General features: G+C 39.3%; 2 protein-coding genes across 2 annotated transcripts; one reads left to right on the top strand and one right to left on the bottom strand.

Moving 5' to 3' along the window:
• Positions 1-79: 79 nt before the first annotated feature.
• LOC117642242 (phosphatidylinositol 4-kinase alpha) lies at positions 80-9278 on the bottom strand. The gene is made up of 31 exons (XM_034380205.1): positions 8963-9278; positions 8635-8848; positions 8354-8533; positions 8092-8278; positions 7921-8001; positions 7628-7802; positions 7334-7511; positions 7037-7246; positions 6858-6958; positions 6611-6767; positions 6332-6530; positions 6072-6252; positions 5899-5993; positions 5663-5822; positions 5416-5575; positions 4015-5339; positions 3792-3920; positions 3562-3713; positions 3213-3439; positions 2879-3123; positions 2619-2800; positions 2360-2492; positions 2091-2270; positions 1899-2019; positions 1544-1817; positions 1284-1449; positions 1046-1171; positions 849-971; positions 624-747; positions 382-541; positions 80-305 (listed from the first exon to the last, which is right to left on the bottom strand). The coding sequence occupies exons 1-31, from the start codon at positions 9050-9052 to the stop codon at positions 80-82; spliced, it is 6261 nt and encodes a 2086-aa protein (XP_034236096.1). The 5' UTR covers positions 9053-9278.
• Positions 9279-9316: 38 nt separating this feature from the next.
• LOC117642249 lies at positions 9317-10334 on the top strand. The gene is made up of 3 exons (XM_034380215.1): positions 9317-9510; positions 9614-9702; positions 9801-10334. Exons 1-3 carry the CDS (start codon positions 9425-9427, stop codon positions 10178-10180), a joined length of 555 nt encoding a protein of 184 aa, XP_034236106.1. The 5' UTR covers positions 9317-9424; the 3' UTR covers positions 10181-10334.
• The last annotated feature ends 171 nt before the right edge of the window (positions 10335-10505 follow it).

Below are 10505 nucleotides of genomic sequence, written 5' to 3'. Positions count from 1 at the left end.
ATTACAGGACATAAAATATGACAACACCAACAAAGTAGGGAAGAAAAGAGAGAGCCTCTCTTGGAATGCTAACACAGAATTAGTAAGGAATCTGGTTTTGATAATACTGGATCATATCATAAGTACGTGTTCTGAAGTTCAGGAAAGAATTCTTAATAACAGAGAGCATATACGCAGCTGCTTCTTTATCAGTTGCCTGATGGGCAAATCTTCCTCGCAAAAGCTTAAGGGTCTGTCCTCGGAAACAGGGTAGTCCTGTTTCTGACATGAGGCATACTAAAGAAATGATAGCCTCCTGATATGGCCTGTAACAGATATTCATTCAAAATGAAATAGAACCTTAATATCCTTCATTAATCAAATTTTTGAAGTCATACAAACCTGACAGCTAGGTAAGCTTGAACACAGAGTTCCATGAACCATCGGAAAGGGGCAGCCTCCATTTTGCCACCCATAACCATCACCATCTCATCAGTCAGTTTGATGTCAGGTTCGAACCCAATGTTTCCTCCAGGCGAGCTCTCAAACATAAATCCAAAGTCTGCAAGTGAAAATTTTGAGCAAGTTGATATTAGCGCATTTAACTAAACTTAGTTTAACGCTGCCGAACGGCTGGGTCTTACCAATATGGATAATATGGCCATCAGTATCAAGCATAATGTTTCCATTGTGCCTGTCTTTGATTTGAAGTAAAAATCCAATAACGCTATAGGCAGCCATAGATTTGATGAAATTACGGCGAGCACTCTAAAAGAAAGTGACAAGCAAAGGTCAAATCAGAAATTCAAAATCACCATTTGCTTCTCAAAATTCAATTTTGAGAGAAAAGATAAGTTTAACTAACTGACCAGAAACTCGCTGGTATTTTCATCTCCATACTTCTTGATGAAATACTCATACATTCCAAAATCAGTTTGACGGCCTAACTGATCTCTGGATTTAGCATTTGGCACACATTCAATAACACCACACTGTAACAAAAAGGTCAATCAATTTTTATGTTCACATAATTGCAAAGTAAAACAACAATGATACTAGAACTTACGCCAGGGGCAGTTGCTACAACACGGTAAGGGAAAAGGTACAGATCCAGGCCAACTTGTTGAAACACATTTTTAAATATGCCAATCACTTGTAAAGCCAGCATGTCTTGCCGAACATCATCACCAACCTGACAGAGAAATTCCATCACAGAGAAGGTAAAAATCTTGATTCTCGAAGTTACAAGTTTATACATACTACTAGGTATCATTGGAGTAAGAATTTTTTTTTTTAAAGTATACCTTAAAGATTGCAGCCTGCCACATTTCAACACCAGTTCCCACATTCATTGGTTCTTTGCTGGGGTCTTCCTCCTCTTTCTCTGACACTGCCATGGCCAATGATTCTAATTGTTTAATGCCACAACGCCGCACACGGAATCTTGCAAGATATGGAGCTTTAGCAGCACTGAAAACAAGCATCAAAGTGAAGAGAAGGCTTAGTAAAACTGCAACAAAGAAAATTCAAATTGATTCTTAACATTTTAGGAAAAATGATTTACCTTTGCATAGGGGTTCCACTCTTGTAATCTATGTCAAGAACCATGGCCTCAGGGTTAGACGGCAAGTAACAGCCAGCTTGGACCTTAATTTTCTCCAGGGCTTCAAGGCATGCTCTTTTTCTCTCCGCCCCCTTTGGATAGGGCCGAATCTGTCCAGAGATGTCTGTAATTTTAGAGAAGAAATCGAATTCTCTCTCATAAAACTGTTTAGCAGGACCAGAAAGGGTCTCGACAATACTGTTGATGATTCCGTCTAGTGTGTCGAACAATATTGCTGAAAAATCAATCAGAATTGTAATGAATAACTTGAAATCACCATAAAAATATCTCGTTTTCAAAATATAGTTCTACTTACGATCTTTACACTGCATATCTTCATCAGTAAACATGTTAGTGCGCATGTTCCAAATCAACTGGTGACCAACAACCTGTGACCTCTTTGCAATATATTTAATGAATTCAATAACATAACCCATCTGAAAAATAAGAATAAATTAAAAATAGCTATGTTTTCAACATTAAACTACAACTACTATAGAATACCCACAGTGTCATGTCTGACAGCTTGTACTAATTGAGGAATGTAGAAGAGAACAGCATCTGGTGGGTAACTCTTCAGTACTCGAACAGCATACTGAGCAGTTATAGGGTGAGGGGGATACTGCCTGGAGAAATAGGCCAGTGCCTGCACTGGAGAAACTCTTGACCATGACAGCATATAAACAAGCTAGAAGAAATTGAAACATAATTTCATGAATGATCCAACAATATGTTGAGTTCCATACCACCAGTATAATTTTTGACAGGTTTACTTACCTCGGGTATATCATTTAACAAATTATCAGAAGTAACCAGGTACTGTATAGCATGAGGTACTTTGGAGACAACTATGGGGTTCAGGCGCACATGACGAGACACCTCATCTATAATGCTCTCAGAGTTCTTCAACCTATAATTCAAATATGAAAAACAAGGAAACCATGAGATAAAATAACTCTAATTTTATCAAAAAACAGGTAAAATATTTTTAGAAATCCAAATTAAATATGTAGAGGGGTGAATTTTTTTTTTTTACCTGACAGGCAAGAACACAGCAAGTTCGGGACTAATATCCCAGGCAAGACGAGCATTGTCCCGCCACACCCTGTCAGCTACTGCCTTTGCACGGCGAGCAGCAATATTATCTTCTCCTGGGACTTGAAGCTCCGGACGACTGCTTGGATTATGCCAAATCAAGAGGAATTCAATCTCCACAGCCTAGAATAGGAAAATTATTAACATAAGATAACAAAATGTAAAAATCAAAAACTTTGTAGTGAGGATGAAGTAACCTACAAGAAGCTCAAGAATAAGGTTCCTTTTCTTAGTATACTCCTTGACATAAACATCTGCATTCACTGGACGCTTGGACCGGGCTGTGGATGAACGTTTACTCAGAGTGTTTTGTGAAGAGGATAGAGGAACTGTGTTAATCCAGCCACGTGAAGGAGTAGGTCCTAGTTCACCAACAAATCCTCCAGTAGTGGTACGCATTTCCACAGTTTGGCGTAGAGACTGATGTGGTCCATACAGATCAAGATCTATAGAAGCATTTCAATAAGATTAAATATTACTTGCACAACAAATGAACCAACAAGCGTAATGAAATGAAAGTTTACAATATGCAGACCTCCAACTACACTTTGTTTCCAGTACTTTTTATCAGTCCTCATTGTTTCCCAAAATTTAATAAGAACCAATATATCTTCACGGAGATCAGCTCCATTTTGTGGACAACGGGGCAAGCAGCAAAAGTAGTCAAGACAACAGCAATAAATACGTTCTCGAAGAACATTCTTGCTGAGAGACTTGGGAAGGATTTCTCCTTGCAGTAGAGAGAGACCACAGAGTAAAAGCCTAAAATGAAGAAAAAAGGGTAAAAGTAGAATTGATCACATAAAATTAAAATAAAATATACCTCAGGATACAGTGTTCTGAGAACCAGTAGCCAGACGAAACTACTCTTACTTCATACTGACCTGAAACGCACACCCACTGCAGCCACATGTCTATTTAAATGACCATCCTGATTTCCAACAGTCATTGGCAATGACCTATGAAGAAGAGATGCCAACATTTCAACCTTTTCTTGACTGTTGTACCTTGCTGTTTCAACAAGTTCTGACAAAAACTGTTGAAAGAAGATAAAAATTGGAGTTAGTTAATTTGTATTACCTTGAACTTCATCTTCTGCAGTGAAACCACTTACCTGAACCCAAATATTGTGTGGTTTTACAAAAGGTGGTTTGGGCCCAAGGTTAGAACCTTCATGAGCAGCCAAGGGGCTCACTTCCTCTTCTTCCACAGAAAATAGGCCAAGTTTCTTATCAATAGTGCACTAATAAGCAACAAATTGAAAAAAAATTAGTGTGGCATTTATATTTTAATACATTTAGTACATTTCGAAACGGAATAGAAAGGCACAAGCATACCTGCCAAGCACCTAACATTTCTTGCAAAAAACGTAGCTCTAGGTCAGGCCTGGCTGTTAATAACCATCGCCAACATTCCACAGCAGTTGTCATGGTCACATCAGTGAAAAGACCCACTTGAGACCAGGCGACAACATGTAACAATTTTCTGCACAAACCAGGAGTAGACACTAGCATAGCTGTTGCCCTCCATAATGCGCTCCTGTGGTCTTGACTGTTTTGACTGCTGCAAGATTGCCAGACGTTTGAAATCAGGTCTTCGATCAAAGTACTGCGATCAATGTGTGGCCCTGCAGTCAACAGTCCAGCAACTTCTCCAGCATATCTGCTCCGTAGTGACAATGAAGACATGACTCGCGCGGAGTCAGCTGTGACACAGCGAGGCCTTTTGTTCAAAGTGCCTGTTCCCAAGGGAGCAGACTGCATGTTGAGGCCAGTGTATTTCAAAACACTTTCTGCAGCAAGAGCCAACCCAGAGTGGTGCCACATTCCTGATGATGGAATCTGGTTCAAATAGTCTTGAAGATGGCTGCGGGTCTGTTGAGGAGCCCACTTCATGGCAACCTCCACAATTCCTTGGCACCTCTCAGCAAAATCCTTCACTATTTGTTCTCGAGCTTCAAGTGTCTCCATTAAAGGAAGAGAGTAAGGGGTTCCAGGAACCGACAAAGTTGGAGTTTCTTCATTGGGGTCCAGTCCCAGGGAGTAGCTGAGAACTTGCAAGATGTCCAACATACTCCACAGAACTCGACAGTTCCAAAGTAAGTGTGGAAATTTGTCTACCAAGCCTGACAAATGCTTGTCAGCCACTCGTCTAATTTGCTTGTGAACATGATTAAAATTGATGAGAAGGAACTGAGCATGATTCTCTAGTTCTCTCTCACGGCTCTCATCTTTAGGTTTGTTAGACATGACATCTAGAAATGAGGCAAAAACTCTATCCCCGACACTACAAACACATTGCCAGAGTCCAGATTTATCCTTCTGAAGGCCAGTATCACTCAAGTACTCATAGATTGGCTGAAGACTAGGTTCATTTGAAGTTTGAACTCGCATTGTTTCCAACCAATAGACAGACAGCAAAGAAGTGCTCTGAGCAAAGGTCAGTTTGCTCACATATGCTGTAACATCAGCGGGATGCTCCAAAAGAGACAGAATGCTTGATTTCAGTTCTTGAAGTTCTGTAGGAGACACACTGTCATTTCTGACAGCAGAAGTGTACTGCAGCTCACGCATCTCTGACCTACTAGAAGACTGAGATACTAAATAAGGAGATTTTACAGCAATTTCTTTCACACCATCATGCCATTCAGGAGGCCATAGTCCTAGAAAAATAAATAAGCCATATTTTACAATTAATGACAAAGACAAAACCTGTTACAAAGTTAGAGTAGTAATTACCAGAATCTGCAGCAGTGAAACCCATCACAACACAATACAACCAGAAATCTCTGAATAGTTTGTGTAAACGAGCTTTAGGTTGACGAATAGGGGGAAGGCGCCGCACTAACACAGCTATAACAGGAATCAATACACCGAGATTTCCAGCACCATTAGATGCCTGTAAAGAGGAAAAATAGTGTGGTGCTCATTTCGTAGTACAGAACGACTAATAAAGTAAATAATAACTTAAATAATTTTGACTTACCTTCAGAGCTCCAGGAGCCTTTTCACTTGCACGCTTGCCTTCCAACCCTAGCTGTACAAACAATTCCAGAAGCTTCACCAAGAGCTCATTCATGTTGGCTTCACCTTGTAGATTGGCTGCAATATTTGCCAACGCATTTACAACTGCTCCAGAAACATGCCTGTAATATAAATGAGACAAATATATTTATCTGTTAACTCCTCATGTGTGGCAGTTTCCAAAAACCAATAAAGTACCTGTACTGATTATTTTTGCCATCCATGTATGCAGCAGAGCTGGCTTCAACTGTTATTTCTTTGAACATTGGCAATATCTTCTCATAAACTTGGGGCTGGAAATGTTGTTTGCAGTAAAGATTATTGACAATATACAATTTAAAAAACATATCAAGTCAGAAACCTTTACATACTTTCGATATACTCATACATCCCAGTTGGTCAACAATAAGAATGTCCAAAGATGAAGGGACACGACAGAATCTTTCTTGAAAGAACTGCAGGATAGTGTCTGTTGTTTTAGGGGTGTCTTTCAGAGCAACAGCAACATGCCCAAGCATTATAACAATGTTTGTTGAAATCAATGATGACTCACTGAGCAAACATAAATAAATTATATGAGAACGTACATAACTAGTGTAACATTCATGAATTTACTGAGACAGTTCACTACCTTTCAGAATTTTCAGCAGTGAAGAGTCTGTTGGATAGTGATGCTACAAGAGCTCTGACTGTATCTGGATCATTCACATGAGACGCTTCAAGAGCTATGCACAAGTTTTCGATTGCAGCATCTCTCAGTTTATCAAAAGCTGCTTGAGTAGAGTTCACAGTGCGGGGATCTCCGATTCCACCCATTTCTTTTCCCTGAACTGAGACATGGAAAATGAATACAGGAAATTGGAATACGGTAAATTTGTATTTAGTCCATTGTAAATTGGCCTTCACTTACTCATGACCTTATATTGGTTTTTACGAGCAACAGTATTGCCAGCAGACTGCTGATGAAGTTTTGAGATAATAGGTGATGGTTTCACCAAAAATTCCCGCAGAGCCATGATAGAGGTACTGGCGATGTTTGGAAACTTTTGTGCTAGCTTGCCAAGGCCCTTTTGGAAAAACAAAATTGGTCAAATTAGTTGTATTGGTCAAATTGAGAATTTTGTTTTAATCCACACTTTTATGTATTTTTAATTTACCTCCAGACAAACCATCAACAAAGGCATGTGGGCTAAAACTAGCTTGTGGCCATGATTAGAGTTAATTTTTTCGGTGAGACGGCCACACAAACTGTCCGCTCCTAGAACATAACACACAAAAGTCATGAGGAAGAACAGATGACAAATAAAAGAAAAAGAAAATCAATTTATTCACTGACCAGTTTCATCACCAATTGCCCACACTAGAAGATCAACACATGCAGAATTTGCCATAACATTAACTTTAAACTTATTGACTGTAGAGAAGTTTGTTTCCCTATCTTCTTTCTCACTTGCATCATGATTACGACCCTGTAGTTCTGTCTGCCCAGACAAGAATAATCCTTTCACAAATTCTTGAACATCTCGGGTAAATGGTGAGGGAAGATCTGGGATGAACAGAGCATCAAGAGTGAGAAATTATTATTACTATTACTGCATTATAATGACCTTTATCATTTTAATAAGTACATTACCCCTTTGGTGCTGGAGAAGTTCACGGAGCAAAGTCACCATGACTAAGTTGAGTGTCTCACTGAAAGATTTGTATGGAAATATATGCAAATGTCCACCTTCATACATTTCAGCTGCCTCAGAGTCCAAAAATAAGAGCATTTCTTTTGTCAACAATTTCTTTGCCAACTGCAGTATAGTCTGAAAGCAAAAGAATAAAAAATTAAATGAAATAAAAAAACAAATTGGAAAAATAAAAAGAAAGAAATGGCACAGACAAACGTCTGCAAAGAATAAACAAAACAAGCTAGTTCTACCTTCAGATGATCCAAGGAAAATTGGAGCACTGCTCTCTTCTCAGGAGACTCAGAAAAACGCATGTTGGGAGATTGGTTGAAACTTGAACCAAACTTACAGAAGAAGAAAGTGGTTGGGTCATAGGGAACAGATTGTTGACTCTGCACTGATGCACGTTTGACTGCAGCAACAGAACTGTATAGATAAAGAAAGGAACATAGACCAATATTAAAATGCATAAACATTAATGATGCAATTCTTTCCTCTCAAATTAAAGTTTCTAAATGTCTTTCATAAGTATAGCAAAACTTACTTGATTTCTGAAGCGTCCATATTGAGTGCATCAACAGCATGTGGGTTGAAACTACCCGATAGAGATCGAGGTATAATAGACCTAAGACAAATTAAACCCAATGTTTTGTTTTAATTTGAGTTCAACTTAACGGTTTTACTGACAGACACATTTGAAAAACAAGGTTTTCACCTGAAGTTTGAAAAGCTCCTTTTCTTGTCTGATTTATTATTTTCAGAACAAAGTGAGTTGTTGACATTTGTTGGAGGAGTGGGGCGAGGAAAGAGACGACACAAGAGAGGTGGGTCATTTGTGCAAAAGCGTCCCATGGATCTCGCTAACCCAATGAGAGCAGGAACAGTCGACTGACACAGAATCACTAAAACAGTACAATCATTACAAATAGGTCTTATACTCAATCACACTTGATGAAAAAGATAAGATTGATACCCACACTTTGAATTTGACAAAGATGTCTCACTCTTCCCCTTCCATGCGATACACTGGTTGACAAGTGCATGGAGAAGCTGTACTTGGGCAGCTATAATTTTACCACGAGAATTTTCACATTTTGTAGCAACATCTGTTAGGAGTGTATTTAAACAAAAGCTGAACCTTTCCGAGACAGGTACCCCTGAAGAAAGTACAAAAATAGTAATGAGTCTGTATTCATAAAGAACCAATACCAGTAAAAAATTTTCAGTGGACGTTTCTTTTGTAAAAGGGTATACTGACTCTCATTGTGGAAAGTGCGCAATTCATCGGGCCACTCAGCTTTAGGAAGGCCACCCAGCAATCGCAAAAGGTAAGGTAGAATACGATCTTGGTGGTGAAGCTTTGCCTCAAGGAGGTAGATACCGAGAGCTATTACAGCCTCCTGAGCTCTCTGGTCGAGGCGAAAAACCCCACGCTCGTCTTCTTGAGGGCATAGCTGGTAGAGAATGTTTACCTAAAACAGTGCAGAGATAACAACAGGTTAAGGGAGTTTCACATCTAGCGTGTTTATGGAACACCTGGGAGGTGTTTGAAATTAAAACAGACAAGAAAACATTAAAAGTCGTACTTTTTGCCATGACGCTTTATTTACAGCAGCTAAACAACGAGCTAAATGCTGAACAGTTTTCCTGAAAAAGAACTTCTCATCCACTGTCATAGCTCTGTTTGGATGTGCTCAAAAGGCACTTAAGTCTAAAACGGGCCCGTTGATCACACTGACAGTGCAGGCATATCCGAAACCGGAGGCACTATTTACCAAATTTATGCATGACGAGTAAAATAACTACTAGATTTTAGCAAGATAAAATTTTGTAAGATTATCGACTGACATCGTTACCCTCGCCTCGCCCTAGCAGACGTCAGCCCCCTTTTCTCTTCCCCCTGGCGAACAGTCGAATCACTATTCTCCCTTGAGCTCAACAACAACAACAACAACAGGCGGGCAGAGTTTAAAAGTGTCAACGAACGAAATAGCCGTTGGCTGACGTTCCGAGTATTTCTGTTCACACCTTTCCGTGTGCTTTCTTGAATGATGGCTGCAGGAGAAGGAAAGCAAGCTCAACTGTTGAGGCTCGTACTGCGTAAAGCATTCGAAGACGTGATGGAGAGTATCTCGTAAGTTAGTGCTGTTGTTGGTTATGTGAGTTCTTGGAAACTGCTCTCTCCTCAACTTGTGGTGCTGTCATTGTTTTCGATATTTTATTTTCTCTATTTTCAGTTTTGCTGAGTTAATTGGTGAAAAACCGGGTATGAAGAAGAAGAAAGTCGACAGATTTAACTCAACGTGCAAGACCGAACTTGGCCAAGGTATGTTTGAACTAGCAAATATGAATAAAGGACATTGCGTTAGGTTTTTTTTTTTTGTAGTTTGATTGTATCAATGAGCTTTCTTTTTTACTTTGCAGAATTTCAAGGCATTGTCGAGTCACTTTTCCGGGACGAAGGCATGGATCAGTTACTCAAGAGTCGTCAAGAACTGATTGAAGAACAGAAGGACATGGAAGGCTGCACTGCATGGAGACCCTCAGGCTCTGTGGTAGATGATATGCTGTCATTTAATATGAACGTCATTACAGCAAAGAGAAAGCAAGCAACAGTCATGTGTGAGAAAGCGGAACGGGAAGTAGAAACTTTATTTAGTCAAGTGCAAGAGGCTCGTGCCAAAGCAATTCACCATCAAAAGCAGTTAAGTGCAGCTGAAGATCAATCAAAAAATTTGATTGAATTTATAAATACTCAAGAAGAGGCTCACTTACGTACTGCGTGCTCTCTTATTATTTACTAAGGATTGCATAAAGTCAAGGAAATCAAGAGCCAACTGATTGTTTGTGAACTGCCCAGTATTCTTCTCCAAGTGGGATGAAATGTTATAATATCCTCACTATATCTTTATTATCATTTTTTATTTTTCCTTTTTTCATTAAAACCTGCCAAAGCAATTTTTGATCTTGATTACTTATGTCCTTCACACACTTTCCCATCTTCCTCATTCTACAATTGTCATTCCACTAACATTGGCTTAATTCCCCTGCATCTGTTCATGCCAATTCATAAGTTGGCGCAACCAGCAAGTGTTTTGGGATTTTATAAATATTTTGTCGATAAGGTGT

The sequence above is a fragment of the Thrips palmi genome, unplaced genomic scaffold (genome assembly GCF_012932325.1).
Source record: "Thrips palmi isolate BJ-2018 unplaced genomic scaffold, TpBJ-2018v1 HiC_scaffold_16, whole genome shotgun sequence".
Classification (NCBI taxonomy): domain Eukaryota; kingdom Metazoa; phylum Arthropoda; class Insecta; order Thysanoptera; family Thripidae; genus Thrips; species Thrips palmi.
The sequence above is the reverse complement of the archived record's forward strand: the minus strand, read 5'-3'. Positions and strand labels throughout refer to the sequence as shown.